Source organism: Canis lupus, chromosome 12 (genome assembly GCF_048164855.1).
Source record: "Canis lupus baileyi chromosome 12, mCanLup2.hap1, whole genome shotgun sequence".
NCBI lineage: Eukaryota > Metazoa > Chordata > Mammalia > Carnivora > Canidae > Canis > Canis lupus.
Genome location: NC_132849.1, coordinates 44,076,849 through 44,104,766, shown reverse-complemented (window position 1 = coordinate 44,104,766; position 27,918 = coordinate 44,076,849). Strand labels below are relative to the sequence as shown.

Sequence of the window (27,918 nt, the reverse complement as noted above, 5' to 3'; positions counted from 1 at the left end):
ATCCAGCCTCCAAACCCCTGTATCCCTGAGGCCAGGCAGGCCAGACCAGTGAGTAGATGGCCCAAGCAGATGAGTTCATTCGGTTCTTTATTGGTTGTCTGGGCCCTAAAGCTGCCCCCTCAACTTAGGGTCTACCTGAGCTGCACAGAAAGACCTGCCCCTACTATTGGGGCCAGGAAGCGGACAAAGAGGTGGTCCTCGTCCCAACATTCCCACCCTACTCTTTGGGGCTTGTGTTCTGGTACTGAGACTTCTAGGGGTGCGAATCTCTGTTGTCAAGGTTCATATCTCATCATTCTCCAGCTGAATAACGTGACCTTCAACCTCATTTGGGGTGTTCCTAGACTCCAGTGTTTCCCCTGGAAGCTCCTCTGCTTCCTTTCCAAGGTCCCTGGCCTCTACCTGTCCTCCAGCCTCTGCTCCGGGACCTGGGGCTTCTCTTTCAGCCTCCGCCTGTCCTCCAGCCTCCTGTACAGGCTCCGAGGACTCCCTTTTGGCCTCCACCCCTCCCCCATCTTCTCTGGGATCCAGGGCTTCCTGCAGCTCTTGCCTTGATGGGCTTTTAGCTAACAGGGACTGCCTCCCAACATCTTGTGGCTCCAGGGGCTCTCTGGGCTCCATGTGCCGAGGGGCCTCTCCTGGGAAGTTGATGAGCTCTGCAGGGGTCATTAGTCCGTCCCCATTCAGGTCCTGCATCTCAAGCACCTCGTCCACTACCAGGATCACCTGTGGAAGCACATGGTTGCTGTGGAGTCTGCAGTGAACAGAGATGTTCCCAGGAGCCCTGACCCTCCCCACATGTCTCCACAGCCCTGCCAAGCAGGCTTAGAGCACTTCTTTTATAGTGCATTCACCGAAAGAGTCACAATGAAAAAGACTGAAGCCCCAAGAAGTGGAGTCTCCTTCATGGGAGAAGGGGCACCCCAGCCCCCAGGGCTTACCGGGTTTGCGATCGGAAAATCAGCAGCTCCAGGTGCCAGAGCTTCGGTCAGCATGGACAACAACTCCAGGCCATCCAACTGTCCACTCTGGTCATAGTCGTGGAGGGCAAAGAGGTAGAGGAGAACTAAGGAGGAGAAGCCGGATCAGAAGAGGCCTCGGGAACAGGTGGAAGAGGCAAGGGCACATGAGAGCCTGGGGTCAGTCCTGGCTCTGCTGCCCCAGGCACCCCCACCCCCTGCCCTCTGGCCCCAGGGCCCAGCCCCTCACCCTGCTCCCGGGTCATGTGTTCTGGCTCCTTCTCCATCTTCTCCAGTCCCTGGAGGTAGTTCCGCAGAAGCCTAGCGGAAACGTGGAAAGTAAGCCCCAGAGAGGCTGGTCTGAAGACCCTGGCCTACCCCCCAGGCCAGCCCACTCACCGAAGCTGCTCCTGGCCTGGCTGGAAGGGGTTGGGCAGTGGCTGCTGCTGCACTCCGGGGTCCAGCCTGGAGGAGGGAGAGAAGCGCCAGCCTGGCAAAGAGCCTCCCGGAGGATCCAGCCTACCAGCCTTCCACCCTCAGGCTCCTGGCAGCGTTCCCCAGACCCAAAGGGTGTTGTTCTCTCACATTTCCAAAAACCTTGTGGGGAGGAGGCCCTTCTGGTCTCAGAAGCAGAACCTACTCCCTCAGACTGTTTTTATAGATTCCTAACTTAGATGTTAAGGGAAAACCCAAATAAAGCATCTGGTTAGACAGAGGCCAAATGAGGCCACACTTAGTAGAAACAAGTTGGAAACCCGAGAAAACAGTGAGTGGGTGGCCAGACAATGTGGATTGTGGTCACCCTTCTATGTCAGGGCCGGGGCCCCAGGGCAGGTAGGTCTCTGGCTCAGCCCAAAGATACCGCCCGGTTTTCCACAGACCAGATTTGCCCCATGACACAAGGTGAGGACATAGATGTTGGTTTTGGAGTTTCGATCTGCTTGGGCTCTCTTTCTCAGTCCTTGAAGCCCGAGATTTGCTCTCAGTTCTGGATGGGCTGCCTCTTTGCCCAAATCAGTCCAGACCCGTGAGGCCAGTCCAGACCCGTGAGGCCAGTTTGCTGGCAGGAGCCATAGCATCAGCCTTTGTCACAGCCACCAGCCTTGCTGCTGTTCCTTTATCTGTCCCTCCACTCCACCCAGCCAACCTACTATGTGGTCTTTACACCCAACACCTTGAGAGGGATGTTCACACAAAATAGGATTGATATGCCAATGATCTCGAAGGCTCTGGCATTCCCACATGAGGTGTTGAGAAGAGGAGTGCAGCTTCTTCCCAGGCTTCACACCCCATTGGAACTGAGTGCCGAATCCCAGATGAATCAATCCCAGCAAACACACGCTGGGTGGGTGCCCACTCTGCAATGAGTGCTCTTACAGGCACAGGCAGGGGTGGCAGCAGCTGGGGGCAGGGGGGCAGATACAGAGCTCAGGGAGCATACACTCAGCCTCCTGCCTCCCAGAGGGGCCCAGATTCTCCAGGGACTCCCCGCATCCCAGCCTGTGGCCCTTCCCTCTGAAGCCCGTTACCTCACGGTTCCATCCTTGGGAGCGGCCTGGCTCAGGGGCAGCAGCAGCACTAACATTCTCACTGGCAAAGGTAACAGCATCCTTGCTGGAACTGGAACTAGGAACAGAGTTAGGGAGTCAAGGGGAAGGAATATCTGCCACAGAGTGGGGGAATCAGTGGGTCAGAGGTGCCTTCTCTCCCTGCCTCCACCTACAGCCCAGGTGTCAGGACTCCTGCTCAGGGAGGAGGCACACACAGACCTCAGAGATCTCCTGTGGAATTTGTCCAAAACAAATCTTACTCCACACCCACTGGAGTAAAGCTGATCAAGCAGACCTGCTGTGGTGGAAATGGCTCCGCAGGCAGAGGTCTCTCCCCCCTTCGCTCCCCCACTGAGGTGCCCCACCCATTCCCCACACCCATCCCCCTACCATCACCCCCACCAGCCCCTGAGGTGCTCCTAGAAGTGCGGTTTAAGTACATCTACTCCAGTCTAGTCCCTCATTTTGTAGATGGAAACTAGCTCAAAGACGTTAAGAAAAAGGCCAAATCAGAAATGCAGAGTTGCCAAAAGACCAAGACGGACACAGAGGCAGATTGTTAGCTTGTATTTATCAAAACTCACCTAAGAAAAAATCCATAAAGGTTCAGACTCCTTTTTTTTTTAAAGATTTTATTTATTTATTCATGAGAGACACATAGAGAGAGGCAGAGACATAGGGAGAGGGAGAGGGAGAAGCAGCCTCCTCACAGGGAGCCTGATGTGGGACTCAATCCCAGAACTCCAGGATCACACCCTGAGCCAAAGGCAGACACTCAACCTCTGAGCCTCTCAGGAGTCCGGAGGTTTGGACTCCTTGCACAGGTCTAAACTCAGGTAAGGATTGAAACAAATCAGAGTCAAACCAATGGTGGCCCTAGGACCTGTTCACTGAATGCAGTTAGGAAATCCCAGTAGAAAGGAAAAAACAAAAGCTTCCCTTTAGACCTACACTGTGTAGGCCCATTGGCAACACAAGCACTTGGTTATATGAAAACAAAGAGAGAAAGGATCTATCAGAAGCACAGAGCATGAAGCTCACTGATGAGGTCCAGGTGGATGTGCACATCATATGATCTCCTAAGGAAGCACACACCCACCACAGCTGAAGCCTGAGACCCCATCCCCATCTCTAGGAAGACAAATCACCAGGTGCTTGATGGTCTAGGCAGAGGATCAGGAACCCCTGTCATGGTCCTCGACATTCTGGCTGGCACGGAATTCTCCTGGGGACATGTCTGTAGCTTTTACCAGATTCTCAAAGAGCTCCATGACTGTAACAAGTTGCAGAAGGACCGCAAGGATGGCAATCAACTGCCTCAGAGAGGTGAGGTGGAGCTGGGGAGCACCTGGCCCATGGAAGATACATGTGGGAGCCTAGCTGTAGCTGTGCAAGTGGAATCACCTTGAGGAAGAAGCAATGAAACATGGAAGTCCACAAGAAGGTGAAGCTACCAAGAGGCATAGAAACAGCCTTTAGTTTTCTCTGCATACATGGCCTCTACAGATATCATGAGTCTACACAGTTTATTGGTGTCCATAATCCCCAATGGCCAAATGGGTGCTGAAGCCACAGTTCCTCTAAAGGTGTTCACAAACCCTGGTTGGCAATATAGATCCTTGAGCTTCGGTTGTCGCATCCAAGAGAAAAGACAAGTATTAGTCCTGTCTAAGGGAAGGAATTGGAACTGAGATCTCTGTATCACCAACTGGGAGCCCTCCAAGGTCCCACTGCAGTGGACACATCTCAGTGAAAGGGTCGTTTAGAAAAATATCCAAACCTCCAGACATGGAGTATGATGGTAAACATCCCAATGAAAGTAATTGCGAAGCTGGATAAAAATAGAAAGTACCTTTTCAAATGCATTGAGTTGGTAAGAAAGTAAGAAATTATGAGTACGGTAATTCTGAGGAGGCAATGAGATTGAGGTCAGCTTTTGCCTTAAGAGTGTCTGTCAAACCAAACCCCAGGTGAATCTGCATTATCAATCTGAATGCCTAGTGCAATACAGGAGCCCCGAGATAAGCCCTGGACCCACCCAGGGTGAGGAGACTAATAGGAGATTCCCTACATAAAGTTGGAATTCAAACAGCCCGACTCAATCATAAGGGTGAACAAAAAAGTAAATGTGCCACAAAGAAGGGCAGCATAAACCTTGCCTATTTTGACTTCAAAGCTGGGTGGAGAGGGCAGCCCGGGTGGCTCAGCAGTTTAGCGCTGCCTTCAGCCCAGGGCGTGATCCTGGAGACCTGGGATCAAGTCCCACGTCGGGCTCCCTGCATGGAGCCTGCTTCTCCCTCTGCCTGTGTCTCTGCCTCTCTCTCTCTCTGTGTGTCTCTTCTCTATGAATACATAAATAAAATCTTTTAAAAAAAAGTAGTTATATGCAATTTTTAGGAAATGAACCTACAAAGTATAGACACAGGTTGAAAGCAAATGGATGGTAGAAGTATATATAAAGCAATTAAAAAAAAAAGCAATAATAGACAAAAGAAAGCTAGTAGGGTTTTATTGACATTAGACTAGATTTTTTTAGACTAGATTTTAATGTGAAAGGCATTATTATAGATAAAAGAATGTCAGTTAAAATTCATAAAAATTTAATCCCCTGGGAGGATATCATAGTTCTGAACTTGTATATGTCTAATAACATAGCCTCGAAACATCTAAAATAAAAACTGACATAACACTACACACCTATTAGCATGTCCAAAATCCAGGACACTGACAATACCAAATGCTGGCGAGGATGTGAAGCAGCAGGAACTCTCATTCATTGCTGATGGGAATGCAAAATGGCACAACCACTTTGGAAGACTTTTAGGCAGTTTCGTATAAAACTAAACATATTCTTACCATACAGTCTAGCAAATCCACCAATTGCACCCCTTCATATATACTGAAAGGGGCTGAAGAATTATGTCCACACAAAAACCTTCACATAGATGTTTATAGCAGCTTTCTTCATAATTGCTAAAATTTGAAAGCAACCAAGATGTACTTCAATAGGTGGATGGAGAAATAAACTGTGGTATATCCAGACAATGGAATATTAGTGCTAAAAAGAAATGAGCTATCAAGCCACAAAAAGACCTGGAAGAATTTAAGTGACTATTACTAAGTGAAAGAAGCCAATCTGAAAAGGCAATACACTGTATGATCCTAACTATATGACATTCTTAAAAAGGCAAAACTATGGAGACAGTCAAAATGTTGGTGGTTGCTAAGGGTTGAGGTGAAAAAGATGAAGAGGTGGAGCATAGAAGATTTTAGGGCAGTGAAACTACTCTCTATGATACTATAATGATGGATTATACATTTGTCTAAACCCACAGAATGTATAAGAATGAACCATGTCATAAACTATGGACTTTGAGTGATGATGTGTCAGTGTGGGTTCATCCAGTCATCCAGTCATAATGAATGTACGCTGATCTGGGATGTTGATAATGGGGGAGGTGTGTATGGGGGTAGAGTGTGCAAAAGAGATATAGGAAATATCTGTACCTCCTTCTTAATTTTGTTGTGAACCTAAAGCTGCTCTAAAAAATAGAATCTTAAAAAAAAAAAAACAGCAGAACTACAAGGAGAAAAGTCGAATCTGCCATCATGGGAGGAGAATTTATCATACCTCATTCAGTATTTGAAAGATAAGCAGACTAAAAATTAGTAAGAATGTAGAGGGTTGAATAAAATATTTAATATGCCTGAGCTAATGAGCAAATGGGAGACTACTGCTTCAATCTCTTAGCAAATACATGTTCTTCTTAATGCATGTGGAATATTTATAAAAACTGGCAAGTAGTAGGCCAGAGCATATGGCTCAGTGCATATCAGAGAATCTGTCTCACACCATATTATATGACTAACATATAATTACATTAGAAGCCAATAACAAAAATGATCTCAAAAAATCTCACATATATGGAAATTTAAAAGGCACACTTACATGTGGATTACAGAAGAAAATCATAATGGAAACTGTTAAATACTTAGAATTGGATACTGGGAAAATATACTGGGAAAAATACTGGGAAAATATACATGAAAATAAGACAGGTAGGTGCCCCTGGGTGGCTCAGTTGGTTAAACATCTGTCTTTGGCTCAGGTCATGATCTCAGGGTCCTGGGATTGAGCCCCGCATCAGCCTCTCTGCTCAGTGGGGAGCCTGTTTCTCCCTCTGCCTGTCTCTCCTACTCATGTTCTCTCTCTCTCTCTCTCCTTCTCTCTCTCTCAAATAAACAAGTAAAAAATAAAAATAGAAAGAAAAGAAACAAGATAGGTAGCCAGAGCGGTATCAGAGGGAAAGTGGGTTGTTAAAAGCATATATTAGGTAAAAGTTCACGAGTTAAGTTTCCAATTCAATAAGCTAGTAAAATAGAATAAGCTTAAAGAAATGAAAAATAAAAGATGGCAGAAATTAAGAATGTGATAGAGAAGAACAATAAAGCTAGAGACTGGTGTTGCTTTAAAAAGGACTAATAGGGGATCCCTGGGTGGCTCAGTGGTTTAGCGCCTGCCTTTGGCCCAGGGTGCGATCCTGGAGTCCCAGGATCTAGTCCCGCGTCGGGCTCCTGGCATGGAGTCTGCCTCTCCCTCTGCCTCTGCCTGTGTCTCTGCCTGTGTCTCTGCCTCTTTCTATATATAATAAATAAATAAATAAATAAATAAATAAATAAATCTTTAAAAAATAAAAAATAAAAAGGACTAATAAAATAGGGGTGCCTGGGTGGCTCAGTCAGTTAAGCGTCTGCCTTTGGTTCAGGTAACGATCCCAGGGTCCTGGGATCGAGTCCCACATCAGGCTTCCTGCTCAACAGGGAGTCTGCTTTTCCCTCTACCCTTCCCTGCTGATTGTGCTCTCTCAAATAAATAAATAAAACAACAACAAAAAAATACTGATAAATAGACAAGCCTCTGACAACTTGCATTAAGAACAGAGAGAAAAGGCACAAGTAAACAACATTAACAATGAGCATGGGGATATAACTACAGAAATAGCAGAAATTAGATCTTAGAGGTTAGAGCTAATTTCTTAGAAAAACCTAATAGCAAGACTGATGGAGAAAGAAATAGCAAATCTTAATAGTCCTATAACCATTAAAGAAATTGAATCAGTGAGGATTAACCTATATTGTTTGAGGGACTACAAACTCGAAACGTTTCTAGAAAGCAGCCTGTGCACCGATTGCCATGAAACTCTGACCCAACAATACCAACCTGAGGATTACATAGGGAGGAGCTCAAATGGGAAAAAAATTATAAAGATACTTATAACCATGTTATACGTATTAGTCAAAGAAACATAACCTGAATGTCTAACATTTAGGCAATGGCTAAGCAAATCACATTGTATGAGGGAGCAATTAGAAATAAGTCTTGCAGAACACCTGGGTGGCTCAGTCAGTTGGGCTCTTGGTTTCTACCAGGTCACAGTCTCGGGGTCTGGAATCGGTCTCCCACACCAATCCCACCCCCTATGTCAGGCTCTGCATTCATCAGGGAGTCTGCTTCTTTTTCTTTCCCTCTGCCCCTCCCTGCTCTCTCTCTTTTTCAAATCAATACTTTTAAAAAAATGATAAATATTGCAAAAAATAGATTTGAATATATCTATTCAAAGGTTAGATAGGTTTTAGGGGTGCCTGGATAGCTCAGTTAGGTGTCAGCCTTCGGCTCAAGTCATGATCTCAGGGGCCTGGGATTGAGCCCCATGTCAGGCTTCCTGCTCAGCAGGGAGGCTGCTTCTCTTTCTCCCTCTGTCTCTCCCCCTGCTTGTGCTCTCTCTTTCTCTCTCTGTCAAATAAATAAAATCTTTAAAAGTAATTTTAAAAAAGCTTTAAACTTCTGTATTATGAAAGACACCATAAGTATAACAGGACAGGTGGGATAAAGGACTGGAGGAATGCAAGTAGGTTTCAAAACTACTCGGGTTCTCTCCACAGCGGGGAGCTCACTGCAGCCTACCCCAACAAGGGGTCAAAGACAGAAATCTCGAGAGAGATTTCCTACGGGGGACTGACTGAGTGTAAAGGCTGCAAGGCTGCAAGGCTGCAGACATCTGTGCCTAAACCAGGAGGATTAGGAAGAAGGTCTTGCCCACAGGGGGCTTGAGTGTTCAGGAAGTAATGACTGGGGGATCCCTGGGTGGCGCAGCGGTTTGGCGCCTGCCTTTGGCCCAGGGCGCGATCCTGGAGGCCTGGGATCGAGTCCCGCATCGGGCTCCCGGTGCATGGAGCCTGCTTCTCCCTCTGCCTGTGTCTCTGTCTCTTTCTCTCTCTCTCTGTGACTATCATAAAATAATAAAAAAAAAAAAAAAAAAGGAAGTAATGGCTGAAGGAGGGTATGGGTTCATGGGTCAGAGGGCGCTGGTTCTTTACGTCCAGGGTGCTGCTGGGGTTTTCGGGGGTGGTGGTGGCAGGGTTCAGCTGAGGGTTTTAGACTCTAAGGTGGAAGAAGAGGCATATAATTGCTGAGAGGGCCAGCTGGCCAGAAGAGGCCAGACGGAGAACGCCAGAAAGAACAGACCCTGGGACTGATGCCACAGGGGGTAGCATGGCAGCACCAGATGTCAAAGACCTATGTTGACAAAGACCAGAAGGTGAGCATCCATAGGGAAGGCAAGTATAGATGTAAGTTTGTAGAATGAAGATAATACTATCAAGCACCTACTATGTGTGAGGAACTATCTTATAAGTGAGATGATAAAACAAAGTAGAATTACTTATCCTTGTAGTTCCTTAAAGCTTGCAAACATAAAACAAAGGAAAGATACAAATGTTAGATAATGATTGGGAGAAAGAGAAACACAGACTTCCTAAGGATGAGGTGGCACAGCCCAAAGGTGAAGGGTAGGTCCAGGCCCGAAGCCCCAGGCCACCTGAATCCAAACTCCAGCTCTGAAACGCAGTAGCTGTGGGACTTCTGTGCTTCAGGTTCTCCATCTGCAACCTAAGGCAGACGAGAGCATCTCTCATGGGGTGTGGGGTTCGATTTTACACATCCTACACATTCTGCACAGTGCCTGGTCATCCAATAATGCCTTTTTTCCCTCTGGAAATTTTCCTGGATTCCTCTGCAGTGGCTTCACACATACCCACCCTCCTGGTCTCCCCACTGGATACCCTCAGATTGTTTTCTGCACTGCCACCCCATCTGTTCACTGCCAGGACCTGCGCCTGCTGGAGGGACTGGAGTAATTTAAATCCCTCAGAGCTGCCAAAACCTATTATCTGGGCTTCATGTGTGATCATGCACTAGCAGGTGCCTTTTAAAAGAGGACTCTCTGGTAGTAGCAATTCAGGCATAAAGGGGAAGCACCCCTCAGATCCCACTAATCCACTCATTAGGCCAAATGTGCTGGTTTGCAAAACAGGTCTACAAATTGGTTGACACTTCTTTCCACAAAGGACCAAGTCCAATTTGCCTTTCCATGTATGCGATCTGGACTTAGCCACTCACTTCTAATGAATAGCTGAAATACAGCTACACGACTTCCAGGCGTATGTCATAAAAGGTGACATAGCTTATACCTGGCTCTGCTTCTCTCTTATCTCCCCACAGGCCGATATGCACCTCTGGAGCCCTGAGCCACCATGGAAGAAGTCTGGAAGGAGAAAGAATTTCAAGACTGCACGCTCATGAACAAATCCATGTTATTGTTTCCAGCCACTAAGTTTTAAGATGGTTGTTGTCTTAGTAATCAGAACTGTGTGTGACTGGGCAGTAGTCACATGGAGCCCACCTCTCAGAGGGGTTCTTGGCTTAGTGTAATGCTCTGCTGTCACCATCTTGAAATTCTTTCTCCTTTTTTTCTTAATTAAGTAGGCTCCACGCACAGTGTGGGGCTTGAACTCATGACCCTGACATTGAGAGTCTCATGTTCTACTGACTGAGCCAGCCAAGCACCCCATCATCTTGAAATTCTTTTTTTTTAATATTTTATTTATTTATTCATGAGAGACAGGCAGAGACACAGGCAGAGAGAGGAGAAGCAGGCTCCCTGCAGGGAGCCCGATGTGGGACTCGATCCTAGGACCCCAGGATCACGCCCTGGGTCAAAGGCAGATGCTCAACCACTGAGCCACCCAGGCATCCCGAAATTCTTTTTTTTTTTAAAGATTTTATTTATTTATTCATGAGAGACACAGAGGGAGAGAGAGAGAGAGAGAGAGAGAGAGAGGCAGAGACACATGCAGAGAGAAAAGCAGGCTCCATGCAGGGAGCCCAACGTGGGACTTGATCCCGGGACTCCAGAATCATACCCTGGGCCGAAGGCAGCGCTGAACCGCTGAGCCACCCAAGGACTCCACCATCTTGAAATTCTTAATCTTGTTCTTGCCCAAGGCCCTGAAAGCATGTATCTGATCCTGAACCCTGCCTACATGAATTACCATTATTCTCCTCTTGGTCCTACGCATCCATCACATGTATACAACTATAAAGTATGTATAGTGGACAGAGAACAGAGCTTTGGGACCAGCCCCACCACAGGCTGTTAATTGGGTAAGTTAATTATCCTCATTGAACTTCAGTTACTTTATCCACACAATGAGATAATAACAGAACTCACCTCACACAATTACAATGGATAGTAAATACATAATGAATTCCCTCTTGCACAAATTAATGTAGTAGCATCTTTCTTGTCCTTGCCTCTGGTAGCTTCTCCATTCAAGGAACCCTTCAGGGGTGCCTGGGTAGCTCAGTTGGTTAAGCATCTGGCTCTTGGTTTTGGATCAGGTCATGATCTTGGGGTGGTGAGATTGAGCCCCGTGTCCTGAGCATGAAGACTGTTTGAGATTCTCTCTCTCCTTTTCCCTCTGCTCCTCCCTTTGCTCTCTCTCTCTCTTTCTCAAATAAATAAATCTTAAAAAAAAAAAAAAACTCTCCGTCCCCACATTAATCTTCCTTAGCTAGAATGCCACTGCCACAAAATCTTCAATGGCTCCCAATTTCTATTACAATCCAGAGTCCTCAGCTGGGCATTCAAGGCCTTGTATAATCAGCTATGAAGTTACCATTTTATATTCATCTTCCGGGGCTCCATTACATTAACACTTGGCTTCAAACAGAAGGGTTACTGGAGTCTCCCAACATACTTCTGACTTTCACTTTTCAGGGCTCTTGCCCAAGCTGATTTACCCTCTACCTGGAATACCCTGGGCCCTCCTGACAACCTGAGCACTCTGGTTACAGTTCATGTCACAAGCTTAAATAACTGTATGTGGACTATTAATGCCATCTAAATAATATTCTCTTAAGTTATGCTTCTAACTGTCCTTTTTGGTACAGGCGATCCACCTCTACTGTTTAAAAAAAGTCAAGCTTAAAGGCACCTCGAGTAATGTGTAATGAGGTTGGTGTAATGTGATTTGTTCACCCTTAAGACATTTCTCAGCATTTACAAAAGTTTTTGTAAGCAGCAGAAATAAAGCCATTATGAACCACTTCCTAATCATCTCCTATAACTGTAATGCCCACAAATGTAATTTATCCTCAGACCACCTGAAAGCCACAAGTCATAGTTAACAGTTATGATGTAATTCATAGTTATTCACATCCTTCACAACACACTCACATTCATACACTCACATTTGCAGTGACTCTCAGGCCTTGGATTGCTTCAAGCCAGTGCACCAGCACATGGGAAGAGGGCCCTCCTGGCATGAGACCTCTGATTAAATCCTGCCTCCCAGTCCTGAAAGTGTGATCCGGGTGGGTGTCTCACTCTCTCTGGGCCTGGGGTAACAGTATCTGTCTTGTAAGGGCCTGGGGAAGATGCAATGGGATCATGCAGGTTGAATGACGGGCATTTGAGTATTTCCAGAGAATCTAGGATGCAGCAGAGGCCTTTGATCTTGGGTAGTTTCCTGTCCAGTGCAAAACTTTCTTCCACAGCATCAATGGCCATTCCGGCTTGCTTAACTCTCCAGGCCAGGAGTCTAGCACCTCATAGGGCATCCACTCCATTTCTGGCTGAGTCTAACTGTCCAAAAATTATTTTGAACCAAATCCTATCCCTCTGGTGGCCCCCTCTGGCTCCCAAGACACCATCTCCCCCCCACCCCCCCCCCAAAAAAAAGGAAAAGAGAGCTTCTACAGCCAAAAAGTTCCCACCCCTGAGAGCTGGTCTCCACCCTGCCACTTCCAGCTGGGCGATAACCTGGGGCCCCTCCCAGCCCCCCTTTTCTTCATCTGCCAAATGAGGATGAAACTCCTGCCGGCCCCCAACCTCCCTCCCAGGATGTCAGAGCGACAAAGGAGCCACTGGAGGGAAAGGCGGGTGGGCAATTGTGAGCCCCCCTCACCACACCTGGGAGCTCAGGATTCTCTCCGGCCCCTCCCTCTACCTGGTCTCCAGGGGAACCTCCTCCCGCCGCAGGGGGGCACGCAGAGGGCCTGCCTCCGCAGCCCGGGGGCCCGGGGGCCGGGAGGGCGCCCCCGCCCCGCCGTCCCGCCCCGAGACCCGCGCGTCCCCGGCCCGCCGCCCGCCCAGCCCGGTGCCCGGCCGCCCCGGGGCGGAGCGCGGACCCACCTGCGGCGGCGCGGCGAGGGCTGGGGTCTGGCTTCGCGGCGGCTGAGGCTGTGCGCTGGCCGCGCCTCGGCCCGCCGCCGCCGCCGGGTCCTCCCCCCCGCGGGCCGCTCCACGTGGCCGCTCCACGTCGCCCTCCGGCCGGCCGCCGCCCTGGCCCGGGCAGAGTCCGCAGCGCCAGCGGGCGCGGGCAGGGCCGCCGCCTTCCGCAGCCCCGGCGGCCGTCCTCCCCGCGGTCCCGGTCCCGGCGCGGGGGTGAGCGTGCGTGCGTGTGTGTGTGTGTGTGTGTGTGTGTGTGTGTCTCGGGGAGAGACAGACACAGACATAGGCACAGAGACCGGCGGGCAGATGGTGACGCTGGTGTGTATGAGAAGCATGTCCAGCGGTGGTGACGCTGCCGGTGCCGCTGCCTGCGGGCCCCCAGATGTGCAGGACAAGACAAGGCTAACTCACTGTGATGGTGACTGGGGTGGCTGTGGCTGTCCTGTGAGGCACTTGTGACAGTAGGCGTATGGGACCCTGTATCCAGAGCGACAAGATGGCCTTGAGAGGGTATGGCCAGTGTGTGAATGACTGTCCGGGTGTGTGACAGGAGAGGATAACGAGTGGCACACGTGTCAGGGTATCTGGTGGACCTCTTCCTGAGTCGTCTGTGATGCTCAAGGCACAGTGGTGACTGCCGGCTTCCAGGGAAGGTGTCCTTGTGTGTGGCTCTGACCGCGGGCGGCACTGAGAAGTGGCTCCCTATGAGGCACGGTTGGGAAGGGGGCTGGGGAAAGGATCATCTTAAGGGAGATGGTGGGGATCCTTTGCTAGCACAGAGGGTAGCTTTGCTGTCAAAATGGAGCTCATCTACTTTTGTTACAATGTAATGTTTTTTGTTATGGATGCTTCAGACTACATCCTCACCCACTGGCCCAAGGTCTTAGCTCTTTAAAGGAATAACTTATCTCTCCAGAATCTTCAACTTCTCCCTCTCCATCAGCTCCTTCCCATCAGCATCTATCACAACAAACAGACTTTCATCAAGGTCACCCTGTCTTCCTTCCTATGGTAGACACTGCTGGATTCTGTCTTTTGGAATTATGGTTTCTACTGGTTTCGGCAACACCATTCTTTCTCTTGGCATTTCTTCTTCATTTTTGTTATGTGTCAGAGTTCCTTCCATCACTATCTGTTATGGTTGGGATTGAACCCCTCAAAAATTATATGTTGCCATCCTAATCCCCAATACCTCAGAATGTGACTTGATGTGGAAATAGGGTTGTTGCAGGTATAATTAGTGAAAATGAGGCCATTTTGGTCCACTCCACTCCGGTATGACTGGTGTCTGTACACACACACAGCATGCGAAGATGCAGGCAGAGATTGGAATGAAGCTTCTACATGCCAAGGAATGCCAAAGATTGCCCATAAGCTACGGAAGCTAGAGAAGAGGCATGGAACAGATGCTTCCTCACAGCTGTCAAAAGGAACCGATCTTTCTCAACTCTGGACTTCCAGCCTCCAGAAATGTAAGACAATAAAACTTCTGTTGTTTAAGACAGCCAGCACGTAGTACTTGGTTATGGCAGTACTGCAAACTAATATATCATTTAAATGCTGATGACTACGAAATCTCAAATTCCAATCTCCAAGCTCCAGACCACTTAAGGAATTGACATCCTCTAATTTGTGCCTAGATTTATATTTATAAAGGTGACTGAGTGACGACATGGAGAGGCCAATACCATTGAAAGAAAATTTTAATGTTACAGTTCCCCTAGAAATAAGAGACACAGCTCACTACATAGGATGACAGGGGGAAGCCCAAGGTAGTGGGCAGAAAGGAACAAGGGGTAGGGGTGGGCAGCACCTTGGTGGCTTAGTGGTTGAGTGTCTGCCTTTGGCTCAAGGCATGATCCTGGGTCCTGGGATCATGTCTCACTTTGGGGTCCCCAAAGGGAGCCTGCTTCTCCCTCTGCCTATGTCTCTGCCTCTCCCACTGTGTCTCTCATGAATAAATACATAAAATCATTGCAAAAAAAGAAAGGAACAAGGAGGAAAGGCATAGGCCACAACCTTTATTAAGTGCAAAAGCTAAGTCAAGGCAAGGTAGACAGTTTAGGATTGGCTAGTTTGAGTCATTCAGGCAGACTTTGGGACATAGGGACTGTTCCTAGTTATCTGATACCTGACCTGGGTTGATTTAGGACAGGGGAAATACTGGTTTGTTGAGTGAGAATTAGATAAAGGAGCGGCTCAGAGTATGGCCTCTGGACTGCAAATGAGATGTCAACTTTGGCCGTTAGTTTGGCCCCGTGATTAATGGATGTCAAATAGACAAATACATAATCTAAGAAGACAAATTAGGACACCTACTAGCACGCTAACCTCTATGCAGCTAAGTCAGAACATATCCTCCTCCTCCTCAAACCTTCCTCTTCCCCAGTTCCCTTATCCCAGGAACTGGCACTGCCATGCATCCCTGAGTCATATAGTCAGAAACCTGGGAGGCCTTCACGACTTCTCCTTCTCCTCTGACATCCAACCTACCACCAAGTCCTATCAATCTTGCCTCCGATCTTAAAGATCTTCACTCCTCTTTAGAACTTCCTCTAGTCTAGGCAGCGTCTGCCATACCAAAGTTCTCTTAAAGGCCTAACTGGCCTGTTTCCATTCTCATCCTCCTCCAATCCATTCTCCATACTGCCTGAATGATTCTTCTGAAATACAATTCTGGCCACGTTGCCCACTCTTTCTTAAAACGCTTTGGTGGCTTTCCTCCACTCCTAGTTTAAATTCTAACTTCCTTTATGTAGCTGCTCACAGCCTGATTCTTAACCATCTCATATGCTCCAGACACAACAGATTTCTTTTGGTTCCTTTAAGAAGCCTCTTATAGGGATGCCTGGGTGGCTCAGCAGTTGAGCGTCTGCCTTCGGCTCAGGTTGTGATCCTGGGATCCTGGGATCGAGTCCCACATCGGGCTCCTGCATGGAGCCTGCTTCTCCCTCTGCCTGTGTCTCTGCCTCTGTGTATGTGTCTCTCATGAATACATAAGTAAAATCTTAAAAAAAAAAAAAAAAAAGCCTCTTATATCCAGGCTTTTGCTTATGCCGTTTCTGCTCCTGGAACTATTCTCTCCCTACCTCTCCATGGCCTGGGAAACTTCTACTCCTTTTTTTATTTCACCTTAAATGTATCATCATCTAACATCTGGGTACACTTTCTCTGACCCAGGGAATTTGGGCACCCTCCTCAGTGCTCCCACTGCAGCTGTACTTCCCTTACCTAGCCCCATGCCCTATGGCAGGGATTCGACCCTGACTATATGTTGGGATCTTCCAGAGAACTGTTTTATTGACACCTAGGCTTCTCTGCCAGACCAACTATGGTGGGGGTGTGTGTGTGAGGCCTGGGCCCTGGGAGTTTTTAAAACTCCAGATGATTCTAATCTTCAACCGAGTTTGAGAACCACTGCTCTCTATTCGATTACATATTTGTTTCCACATTCCAGTGATGACAGGGAACAGCATCCCCCGGGTATCCCAAGTGCCTGGTACAAAGTGGGTGATGAGTACACATGTTGTACTTGACAGGGATGATATGGAACAGGGCAGGATGACACTGTGTGAGTGACTCTAACCTGTGTTGATTTTTTAAAAGATTTTATTTATTTACTAATGAGAGACAGAGAGGCAGGGACATGGAGAAGCAGGCTCCCTTCGGGCAGCCTGATGCAGGACTTGATCCCAGGACCCCGGGATCACGACCTAAGGTGAAGGCAGTCGCTCAACCACTGAACCACCCAGGTGCCCCGGCGTGTGTGACTCTGTGTGGACTGCTGCCCTGTGTGGCTGCGTCCCGTGAGCCAGTGGCTGGGTAGCTGGGGCCGGCGCAGGCCGCCGCCGAGGCCGCGCGGCCGGGCAGGGCTCGAGAGGGGCGCGGAGGCACCTCCCACCAAGATGGCGGCTGCGGGGGAGGCCGCCAGCCCTTGCAGGGGGCGGCACCGCCGGTGACCGCGAGGCGGAAGCAGGAGGCGCGCGGGCGCGCGACCCGGGCGGCGACGGGCGCGGTGGCCATTTGCAGGTGACTCGGCTCGGCTCTGCGTCCGGCGGGGTCCGGGCAGCGGCCCTCGCCACGCCCGCCGCGGCGGTGGGCGGGGCCCGGACCAGGCCCGCACAGACGGTCCAATGGCGTGTGACCCGCGGGGCCAGGCGCTGGGGCCAGTCACGAACTTGGGAGTCGGGACCCAGCCGCCCAGGATGCCGAGCTCCTCCCAGAGCCCTCCGAATGTCACCTGGACAGAGCCCTTCTCTCTGCTTTTAGTCCTTGGCGCCACCCTCTACTTGGGCTATTACTGGAGATGTGTGCCCCAGGTGGGTGCGGGTTCAGAGCTCTGGCCGGCGGGTTTAGGATGCTCCGGGCTGGTGACTTCAGCTGGTGACTGGTCCTTGCTCGAGCCCTTTGTGGGAGGCAGCACGATTGGGCGTCCTGCAGCAGGTTTAATTTGATGCCCCTATTCCACCACCAGCCCTGCCGCGTGCTCCAGCAGGGTTCTGCTTTGCTATGATCATCTAACGGAGAGTCGGTTCTTGCCTGCCTAGATTCTCTGCATCCCATATGCTCCCCAGTTGGGGAGCCAGTTGGGCCTTTCAGGCACCGGAGGGCTGTTGGTCCCTATGATGTGGGACCAAACATTTGGGGAAGCGCTGGGTGGAAGGCATCCTGAGATGTCAGGGAGAGGCTTTCCTCTTCTAAGAAGGCAGTCTAGCCCAGTTTCTCACTAGCTTCACTGAATAAAGGAACCAGGGACCTGTGTGGTTCTGGGTAATTCCCACCACCCCATCGGCTTAGTAGGGTCTTGCTTCTCTTAAAGCCTGGTGGAGGTTCTCTGCCCAGCTCAGGACTAATGGAAAACCCTGTTGGTCATTCTACCCTGTTTTAATTTCTAGGCTCTCCATGTAAATACGGCACAATGGGAAAGTCTGAAGAGGTTGATTTTGATGACCTTGGGAAATTTTCTCTGAAATTTAGATAAAATACATAATTTACATATCCAGAAAAATCTACATCTCTTAACCTTCATTAGACTGTTCTAGATAACTGAGTCCAATAGAAAACCTATTGATCCAAACCCTTAAAAAAAAGATCTATGGGGAATTTAAATGTTACCTAGACTTTTCTCTATTTTCAGAGCTTTCTACATTCACATTAAGTTGGCCTTACTGAAACAAATGATCCAAACCTCATAGTACCCTATAAATCTTACCTTCTATGCCTGATTTTGAAAGTTGGTCATTTCAGACCAGAGCTGTCCTTAACTAAACATTTTCATTTGCTTGCAACCAGCCACAAAGAAGTCAAGTATGCCCCTTCTTTATACTCCAAACCCTTCGTTGACTTCCAAAATTATGGTTAAAATGCAGGAAAAGTGCATTCTGAAAGTCCTGAGGAGTTTGGATTGCCTAAAATGGTAATAGACTAGTATGGATTCATCTAGAGAGACCAGTGGCATATTACTAATTCTCAAGAATGAGTCAAGAAACTCCTTACTAGAGCTAAAATGAAATTAATCTGTGACCTAATTTGTTCTACACTGCTAAGCTGTTTGATCAAGGATTCCATAAACTGGTAACAACTCAAAATCCTGGCAATATAGTACAGTGACAGAGTACAAGCTACAGTCAGACCTGGGTTTGAATCCCACCTCTGCCACTTGACACCTCTTGCTGTCTTTGGCAAGCTTCATGACCTTGATAACTTATTCAATATTCAAACCTGTTCCCACAGGGGATCTCATGATCTATGTCAAAAAGCTGTTGTGAAAGAAAATCACAGGGGTAGCCCCGGTGGCGCAGCGGTTTAGCGCCGCCTGCAGCCCAGGGCGTGATCCTGGAGACCCTGGATCCAGTCCCATGTCAGGCTCTGTGCATGGAGCCTGCTTCTCCCTCTGCTTGTGTCTCTGCCTCTCTCTCTCTCTCTGTCTCTATGAATAAATAAATAAAATATTAAAAAAAAAAGAAAAGAAAGAAAGAAAATCACAGGATATAATCATGTAAAGTGCTTAGCACAATGCTTGAAACATGAGCCCTCAACAAATTTTACCTACTAATATTGGTGGTAACAGCATAATTGGGAATTCTGCTCTGCCTTTTGCTTGCTGTGTGACTTTGGACAAACAACTTAATCTGAGCCATAGTTTCTTCATTTATAAAATATCCTATTTCATAAGGCTGGGCTAAGCCTCGTACCTGCACACAGCACACAATGAATCACAAGCCTCATCATTCCAGGGTTTAAGGAGCAGGGTATGAGTCACATCTTACAACAGTTGCACTATCAACTTAGCCTCTCTAGTTCATAATTTACCTAGTCTTTTTTGAGTACTGAGACTGCAGAAGACATAGGAATCTTGTAGCCAGATTCCTTAGGACCTGCAACAGAAATGCAATTTCTATTTCTTGAGCCTGAGGCCTTTTAGCTTTCTACAGCATACCCCTCTTTCATAAACCTATGTGACTGGGCCCTCTCATTCACTTGTGCATCCAGAAGAACCAAGCAGAGGGGCTGAAAGTCAGGGCCAACCCCCCACTGACGTGTCTGTCCCTGCCATTCTATCTCTGCCACCTTCCCTTTGGCTGGCATGAAAGAAAAATCCGTTCCCATTGGGACTATTCCTCCTTTGGAATATGCTCTAACAACAGGGGTCCCATGAATAAGAAAATGAGGACCTGTGGTAGAGGACTTTCAGCAGTGAGCGCGTGATAGGGAATGAGAATATGTGGCAATACGTGGTGCTAAAACCAGGAGCCAGCATGGCCACAGCTAGTCTTAGGAAAATGCCAGTGTGGATCATTCAACTGCAGGGCAAAAGTCACAGAATGAATGGGGGAGCTATACTTCAACCTTTGACCAGGATGCCAACCCTTTCTACTTGGGAGTCAGCTGGTAGCTGCTCTTTCCAATTATCTCCTCTTTCCAAAATGGGTTTAGGGCATGGATAGGCTGAGCAGGAGTTGGCACTGGTCAGCTGCTACTGAGTCTGTTCAGAGTCAGGCTGGGGAGGTAGCACTCCGAACTGTTGTTCCTCAGGGCTCTAGCTGGACTACATTCACAGAAGTGACCTGGCCATTCCGACCAAGGTTTGCTAGATTTCTTACCACCAGAGGCTGGCCTCCAGAGAGGGGTCACTCTGGCATCGGGTGCCTCACTGGCCGTGCAAACACCAGGGGAGTGAGGCTGACTGTGTTGTGGTTGCAGAAGCCTCAGCTGGTGACTGGGTCCTGGTTTCTGGCCTTCCTGGAGCAACACTGTCCAGTCACTCTGGAGATGTTCTACCCTACGCTGTGGTGTTTTGAGGGGCGGCTACAAACCATCTTCCGAGTCTTAGTGCAGCCTCAGCCTCCAGTCGCTTACTGGAGGTAAGAAGGGACTGGGGGATAAACATGAGGTTGCAACTACAGGGGAATCCTGTGTATCTCTTTTAAATTGAAGGTAATTTTTGCCCCATCTATCCTGGTGTTTTGGGAATAACAATGAGAGTGGCTGTATGAAAGGGCTATTTAATTGCTCAACCATGAGGTAATATTTAATCTTTTATGTCCATTATACTTTGTTATGATCTTTTAATTTTTTATTTACTTACTTTAGAGAAAGCACAAGCACGGGAAGGGGCAGAGGGAGAAGCAGGCTCCCTGCTCAGCAGGCTTGGGGCTCGACCTGGGGCTTGGGGCTCAATCCCAGGACCCTGGGATCATGACTTGACCCAAAGGCAGACATTTAACCGATTTGAGTCACCCAGGTGCCCCACATTTCATTATGGTCTTAATGTCTTGCATAATGTATAACCTCAAACGATGCCAGTGGGAAGGTCTGGGAGTTGTGGGGGAAGAGAGGTAAACTTTTTGAAGTACATAGTGTCCCTAATAGTATCTTTGTGTGCCCTTTTCTCCAAAACCACAGTGAAGTCCTCCAAACCCCAGACGGAGGCCAGTTCCTGCTAGACTGGGCTTGCCAGCACGACAGGAGTCAGGGCCCTGACCCTACTACCCAGCCCATTGTATTACTGCTTCCTGGTATCACAGGCAGTAGCCAGGACTCCTATATCTTGCAACTAGTTAACCAAGCTCTGAGGGATGGCTATAGGTAAGAAGGGGCCAAGTCCAGAGGAAGTGGGTGGTGTCTGAGAACTTGTAATGGGAAGGTCAATGAAGACCCTGATACCTGTGGGGAGAAGGCACTCTATGAAGGGCACCTTCTGACTGGGGTCTTTCTGAAGGCTACCAGAAAGGGAGCGGGATTTCTAGGGAGGGTTTCGCTGAGATGTACCTGTGTGTGCCACAGAGCTGTTGTATTTAATAACCGGGGCTGCCGTGGGGAAGAACTGCTGGTGAGTACCCTCCTTCCTCATCATAGCCCTTCACCCCACTTAGCAGATCCTTGGTCCTGGGGCTCTACCTACCTATCTTTCTTCCATGTCCCTTCCATCACTTGAACCCTTCCATCTTTCTGCCTTCTGGCCAGGGCCCTCCTCCCTACCCAATGATCTGGTTTGCCTCAGACCCACAGGGCCTTTTCTGCTGGCAATACTGAAGATCTGGAGATAGTTGTGAAACACATAAAGCACCACTACCCCCGAGCTCCACTGTTGGCCGTGGGCATCTCTCTTGGAGGGTAAAGTTTGCCTGGGCTTGACCTGAAGGCCCAGTTTTGTTTTCTCCTCCATGTCTTCTCCCCTCTCCTCTGTCCCCACTCACTAATGCAAACCCCTCTTTCATGGCCCCTGGTCCATCCTTCAGGATACTAGTGCTGAATCACCTGGCACGAACAGGGCAGGCTTCTGGGCTAGTGGCGGCACTGACTCTATCTGCATGCTGGGATTCCTCTGAGACCACTCGCTCCCTGGAGACCCCACTCAACTCACTGCTCTTCAATCAGCGCCTCACTACTGAGCTCTGCCACATTGTGAACCGGTAGGGTTTGGCAAGTGGGAAGAGGCAGCAGACAGGGTGGGATGGCAGACATACCAGGTTCTCCCAATGCTCAGGTCAGTTCTCTATCTGGGTTTGCTCACTCATGAGATAAGACAGGGTCAGGTCCAGGAGAGTCAAACCTCTATGAACTCTTTTGCAGAAATAGAAAGGTGATGGAAAAGGTGGTGAACGTAGACTTCGTGCTACAGGTATAGTCTTTTAACCACTACCCCATGCCCAAAAATGTTCAAGATCTTCTTACTGCCTATCCTCATCCTAGCCTACCCCACTCTCTACCACGGGCAGGCCCGCACAATCCGCCAGTTCGATGAGCGCTACACAACTGTGGCCTTTGGATACCAAGACTGTGTTACCTACTACCAAACAGCAAGCCCAAGAACCAAGGTAGATGCCATCCAGACACCTGTGCTCTGTCTCAATGCAGCTGATGACCCCTTCTCCCCAGTCCATGGTGAGCACCCTGAATCTGGATGCTTTATAGGCCCTGGGGAAAACGCGCCATGAGGTACAAGTGGAGAGAGCCTGGGCTCTCAGGAAAGGTCAGGGTTCCTGACCTCCTCTCCAACCTCTCCCCAAGCCCTTCCGCTACAGGCTGCCCAACACTCTCCCCATGTCGCACTGCTTATCACAGCCCGGGGTGGCCACATTGGCTTCCTGGAAGGGCTGTTCCCCTGGCAACACTGCTACATGAACCGTCTCTTGCATCAGTATGCCAAAGCCATCTTCCAGCATCCAGTGGAGCTGCTCAAACTCAGGGATCTCTCATGCTCTGAGGGAGGCAAGAGCTAACAGGAGTACCAATGGGGTCTTAATTCCGTCTTCACTTATTTATTAAATATCAACTTTTCCTGAAGAATGGGCTGAGGTTCATTTTCCCTTTCCTCAAAGCTAGAGTAGACCATCCAGGAACTTCTCGTATATGTAGCCTAGCTGGTTCAGAGTTACCAGCTGGACCCAGAGATTATTGCTTGAGTCTTCCTTTTGCTCCTTCCTTCCCAGATTGCAAGTCCTAGGCCAGAGCTTGCCCCAGCAAACACGAGGGGCTCATGTAAAGTACAAGTGATGGACAGCAGTACCTCTGGGTTCTTGGGCATCTTCATATGTTTCTGGAGAAAGGACAAGCTCTGGAGCCTCTGTTAGAGGGAAGGATGCAGGGAGTGTGGTCTGGGCTTCAGACACCACTGTCCTGGGTCAATCCATGGATGAAGAATGAATGGTTCCCAGGATTCAGAGTCACACAGGGCCATAGCCAAGTTTTCAGTGGGCAGGGCAGGCAGTGCCCATCGGTATCATCAGAAGCAACCCCAACTGGGGACCCAGGTGGAGTAAGCAATGGGGTCCAGACCTCCACTCTGGTCTAGAAGGTGGCAGTGTCCAGGCTCCTCATTCCCTAGGAGCAGAAAGGCTAAAGAAAACCTGGAAAGACACTCTGAAGCAGCAGGATGGTCATAACAATAAGCCCGACACAGAGCAGGAGCAGCAACCACACAGGAACACTCCCTGCAGGAGGGTAAGGAAAGAAGTCAGTAAGTAAAGGGGCTTCACAACCCTAAGAACAGGACTACTCAAGAAGGGGGCAGATGGCTGCAAACAAGCAGCCCATTCTCCAGGAGCAAGTTTTGCTGCAGCTAGAGGTAGGGTGGTACCCCCCCACTCCAAAGACTCACTCCGTGAGGGCAGCAGATGCAACTGGCAACGACTATCCACAGCTACAGAGAACAGGGCAGTTTCATGGAACCCAAGGAGTTCGGGACCACGACCCTTCTCAGGTAGAAAGGCCACATCCGTCACGACAATGCCATGAGCTTCCCTCACATAGTAGAGGCACTGGAGACAGAAGAACTAATGAGGGAAGGCCCAGCTGGAAACATTCCTTCTGGAAAACATGCTCCCTATCCTCAGATGGCTTTCCCTCTATGAGTTGGGTCTCCTTCCTGCTTAGATTGAAGCAGGCCTACAGTCCCCACCCCAAAGAGCCCTCAGGGCCATGACCACCTCTACCCATTACCTGGAGAGAGAAAGCTATGTAGATGGCAACAGAGCCGGTGACTGTGCCCAGGCCTAGGAAGGTGCCTGATTCACTGCAACAAACAATAAAGTGTTCACTGTTCTGGAGGCCTGTGCGGCAACATTCACGAAGAGTGGTCTTCAGAGCCTCAGACCAGACACCTTCCCGAGCTCCCCCAGGCACCCCGCAACCGGTCAAGCCACCACTGTCTCACACCTGACACTAAGGCAGGAGATGACTTCATGACCACAGGACTTGGTGCGAAGGGGCAAGAAGGTGGAGCCATCCCAGGCTGTGAGGTAGCAGGGTGGGGGCTGGCGCAGACGCTTGTGGGGAATCTGTACCGTGAAGAGTCGCAGCCTGGTAGGTTGGTCTGGAACGTGCCCAAACCTGGGGGCCGGGGGAGAAGCTGTTCAGTTCCCAGGGCCAGCCCAGCCCTTCCCAGAGGTTTGTGCCCTCCTATCCCCTGCCAAGCCACCAAGGCTACAATCCTTCCCAGCTTCCCCCCAGTCTTTTTCCACTCCCCCACCACATCTAGGCTGTGCCTCTTTTAGCTACCCTCTGGGGTCTCACACCTGCAGGCCTGGTAGCGGTAAGGCGTGTTAGAAAAGGTGGGTCCATTCTCTTGCCAGTGCAGCTGTGTCACCAGCTGATCCTTCTGCCACACGGAGGCCTTAAGGTCCCAGCCCACAGTTACCAACTAGTCAGGAATCAAGATTCCAAGGATGGACAGTTAGGGGATCCACTTATGGGACAAGCAGCATAATCCCCTACTTTCTCCACCTTCTCACTTCCTCACCTTGCCATCAGGCCCCAAAGCCAGGTCCTCAATCTCTCCTTCGTGGGCTCTGAACTCCAGAACTTTCTCTAGGCTGGGTACCTGCAGCCAAACCATCATGGTTACCCCAGGTATCTGGTAAGAGTGCAAGCATCCCCTACCCCTCCTTTTTTCTGCCACTCAGTGCAGGCTTTGCTCACATTGTTTCCCAGAACCCATGTTTAGTTTCTCACAATTCTGGCCTTGCTGGTACCAACCACTGATTCCCTAATCCCCGAAACCACACCTTCCAGATACGAACGTAGCCATCTGTCCCTCCAGTGGCAAGCAGTGTGTTATCGTGGTTGAAGCATACAACTTTCTGAAACGGATCAGGGCTGAAGTCTGTCTGCACGGCTTTCAAATTCTCTACGCTCAGCTCTATCCCCTCCTGGTGGGTTTCAGCTCCAGGCTTCTTCTCTACTGGGGCTGCCCCCTTCCTCTGTCGAGGCCCCTGCTCCTTGGAACCTGCAATAAAAAGAGCCTGCCAGGTTCCAGGCTCCTATAGTAAGTAGTACCGACCCCTTCCCTAGTAGTGAACATCCAGCTTCTTGCCTGCTACCATAACCCACTTCCAGCCCCACTTTTTTAGAAACCAAAGTAAATGACCTTATGCATTCAATCCTTTCCCCAAAGCTAATGAGGGAGCTTCTCACCTGCCTTCTCTACCTTGGTTTTGCCCTTCTGCTGGTGGGTCTGGAAGCGCAGGAGCTGACAGTGGGCATCCTGCCCTGCAGCAAGGATGTTACCAGCCAGAGCCAAGTTCATGGTAGCCCGTGTCTCTGTGTCATGGGAGTGTAGCAAGGAGGCACTAAGGCGCCCATTAATCTGCTCTAGCTGTAGAAAGTGCTGTGGAAGAGGGAACCAGGATGAACAAAGTTCAGGGCTGCCCGGAGAGCACCTCAAGTTTGCCAAGGGCGAGCTTACATCCTATAGTCTAACGCCCTACCCCTTTGGTTACCGCACTTTCTACTTTAAAAAGTTTTTTTTCCAGCCTGCTTGCTGCTTTCCCTTTTTTTCTTTCAAACCGCACAAATTTGTACAGCAGGCAGGGTGGGGATTAATACCTCCAGTTTACAAAATAACAGAGTGACCCTCAGAGGAGTGAGGAAACCTAGCCTAAAGGCAAAAGGCAGCACTCTTGCCGCTGCTGGAGAGCAGCGGGACAAGTCTTTGCGGCCTCCCCAGAAAAGATCAGGAGATGGCCCCAGGAGCTGCTCCTGAGGTTCAGGTGAACCCTAAGTTCCTGCTTAAGCGGCGCTGTGTACTGTTTTTAGTCTAACTTTGGAGTTCCTGGTAAGTTCTCAGCTGAAATTCGCGCTAGGCGCCGGAAAATCCCGGGCTTCCCACCCGGGAGGGGCAAGGTCTGAAGCTCGAGGCGCGGCCATCCCCGAGACCACCTACCACCATCGCCCATGGCGTGACCCGGCCCCCGTGACCCTGAGCTCTCACCACGCCATTCTTTATGCCCGTCTTGGCAGCGCCTCCTCCTCCTGCAGCAATGAGCAGCCCCGTGCTGGGGTCGACCTGAAGCGCGTACAACGGGAACGGGGCCCGGTACAGCTCTGGCGCCCGGCGCCGGCCCATCCTGATCGCCACGCGCTTCACTCTAAGCACCGCGGCACCAGGGACATGCCGCGCCCGGCTTTCGACCACTGTCCCGGCCGCTATTTAACCTGGTCCGGTGGCCGCCAGGAGGATCCCCAGCTCCTCTCCCACACCCCTCGGAGTTGCCAAAACTCCAACCCAGAGACTTGCCAAAACGACACTCGGGGATCAGTCTCTCCGCCCCCCCAACCAGCCAGTTCGGGCTGTCGCGCAGTGCGCACGCGCGCCTAGCCCGCGCTCTCCGTGCGCAGGCGCAGGGCCGCCGATACGCGTCAGCACTAGCGGGCCGCTGTTGGAGCGCCCGCCCCAGGATTCCGTCCCCCTTGTGACGTCAGCCCCCGCCATGTTTGCGCGGGGAGGAGCGGCATACGCCGCCTCCAAGGGGCGGGGCTCGGGCCTTCCGCGGGAGGCGAAGGAAGGGAGCTAATGACAACGAAGGGAGGCTGATGAACCTTTAATGAAGAAATCCGTGGGGGCTCTTGGCTGGCTCATTTGGTAGAGCATGTCACTCTTGAGCCCAGGATTAGAGATTTGAGCCTCAGGTTGGATGACTTAAAAATAAAAATCTTAAAAAAAAAGAATCCTTGGTTAAGGGCTGCGACACACCTTGGAAATCCAACATTTAGGAACATGAACTGTGTCTTTTCCCTTTTAATGGAGGCAGTGTGGACTTCAAAACTGGCTTCAAATCCTCAATCCACTGATTGCTAGTTTGAGGAGGCCTCTATTTACATAGCAAAACATCTATGGTCTGTGGTTGGCAGATGTGAGACTGGGCCAGTCTTGCAGCTCTGCACACTGCCCTTGCACTCAGGGGTTTGGGAGTGGAGGCTGCTCCCTGCCGACACCCTCAGAGGGAGGCAGCTTGGCTCCCAGGCAGGGCAAGTGTCTTTTCTGCCTGGCATTCCCACTTTCCTGAGGGAAACCCTTGGGTTTCTGATCTTCAACATGAAGACTCTTAAAGTTTCTCTGCAAGTGTACTCTAGGAATGTCCATTCCTTCAAGGAGACCCCTCCTGCTGCATCCCCGGCTGCCTGAGTCAGCATGCTTATTAACCTAAAGTGCGCTGGGAGGAAGGGGCCCAGTGGCTTCGTCTTTGGGGATGCCATCATCTGTCCTACCAAACTGAATCAACTGTGTGAAGGGCCTCACAGAGCCCTCGGCACAGCTCAGGTGCTCAGGCCTTATGGATCCCACACCCTCCTCAGGTATGTGGCACCTACTGTCCTGGCCACTCTGTTCCCTTTGACTCTCCCCCTCCCCTTGCTTAGTTGTGGCCTCTTGTGGGTTCAGCTACCCACAGAACCAGTGTCTGCTCAGCAGGACACTATGTTGTTGTAGGATTTCTTCCTGTTCATGATCACACCGCTTAGAAGAATGAAGAGTGGTGGGCAGCAAAGTTTATTGAGCAATAGTACAGAGCTCCCAAAGAAGGAGGGGACCCGAGAGGGTTGCCATTTTGGTGT

At 49.8% G+C, this 27,918-nt stretch overlaps 3 protein-coding genes across 10 annotated transcripts; 1 reads left to right on the top strand and 2 right to left on the bottom strand.

Annotated features, from left to right (window-relative positions):
* Positions 1-70: 70 nt before the first annotated feature.
* On the bottom strand, positions 71-13,201 carry CGREF1 (cell growth regulator with EF-hand domain 1). Of its 3 annotated transcripts, none has more exons than XM_072770729.1 (7): positions 13,045-13,175; positions 12,102-12,278; positions 2,489-2,585; positions 1,359-1,424; positions 1,210-1,280; positions 942-1,066; positions 71-726 (listed from the first exon to the last, which is right to left on the bottom strand). In XM_072770729.1, exons 3-7 carry the CDS (start codon positions 2,566-2,568, stop codon positions 283-285), a joined length of 786 nt encoding a protein of 261 aa, XP_072626830.1. In that variant the 5' UTR covers positions 2,569-2,585; positions 12,102-12,278; positions 13,045-13,175; the 3' UTR covers positions 71-282. The 3 variants fall into 3 exon arrangements, with proteins under 3 accessions (XP_072626830.1, XP_072626831.1, XP_072626829.1); XM_072770730.1 differs by lacking the exon at positions 13,045-13,175 and adding an exon at positions 12,627-12,743; XM_072770728.1 differs by lacking the exon at positions 12,102-12,278 and having other exon boundaries at positions 13,045-13,201.
* On the top strand, positions 12,099-25,351 carry ABHD1 (abhydrolase domain containing 1). 5 transcript variants are annotated; one of them, XM_072770711.1, is made up of 10 exons: positions 12,099-12,224; positions 14,388-14,555; positions 20,287-20,447; positions 20,989-21,171; positions 21,370-21,415; positions 21,587-21,699; positions 21,825-21,998; positions 22,159-22,207; positions 22,305-22,470; positions 22,597-25,351. In XM_072770711.1, exons 2-10 carry the CDS (start codon positions 14,481-14,483, stop codon positions 22,806-22,808), a joined length of 1,179 nt encoding a protein of 392 aa, XP_072626812.1. In that variant the 5' UTR covers positions 12,099-12,224; positions 14,388-14,480; the 3' UTR covers positions 22,809-25,351. The 5 variants fall into 5 exon arrangements, with proteins under 5 accessions (XP_072626812.1, XP_072626813.1, XP_072626815.1 ...); XM_072770712.1 differs by lacking the exon at positions 12,099-12,224 and adding an exon at positions 13,174-13,296; XM_072770714.1 differs by lacking the exon at positions 12,099-12,224 and adding an exon at positions 13,402-13,593.
* Positions 22,832-26,690, bottom strand: PREB (prolactin regulatory element binding). Of its 2 annotated transcripts, XM_072770716.1 has the most exons (9): positions 26,297-26,690; positions 25,501-25,693; positions 25,092-25,312; positions 24,827-24,907; positions 24,603-24,727; positions 24,244-24,417; positions 24,028-24,100; positions 23,687-23,846; positions 22,832-23,519 (listed from the first exon to the last, which is right to left on the bottom strand). In XM_072770716.1, the coding sequence occupies exons 1-9, from the start codon at positions 26,429-26,431 to the stop codon at positions 23,425-23,427; spliced, it is 1,257 nt and encodes a 418-aa protein (XP_072626817.1). In that variant the 5' UTR covers positions 26,432-26,690; the 3' UTR covers positions 22,832-23,424. The 2 variants fall into 2 exon arrangements, with proteins under 2 accessions (XP_072626817.1, XP_072626818.1); XM_072770717.1 differs by lacking the exon at positions 23,687-23,846.
* Between the last annotated feature and the right edge of the window lie 1,228 nt (positions 26,691-27,918).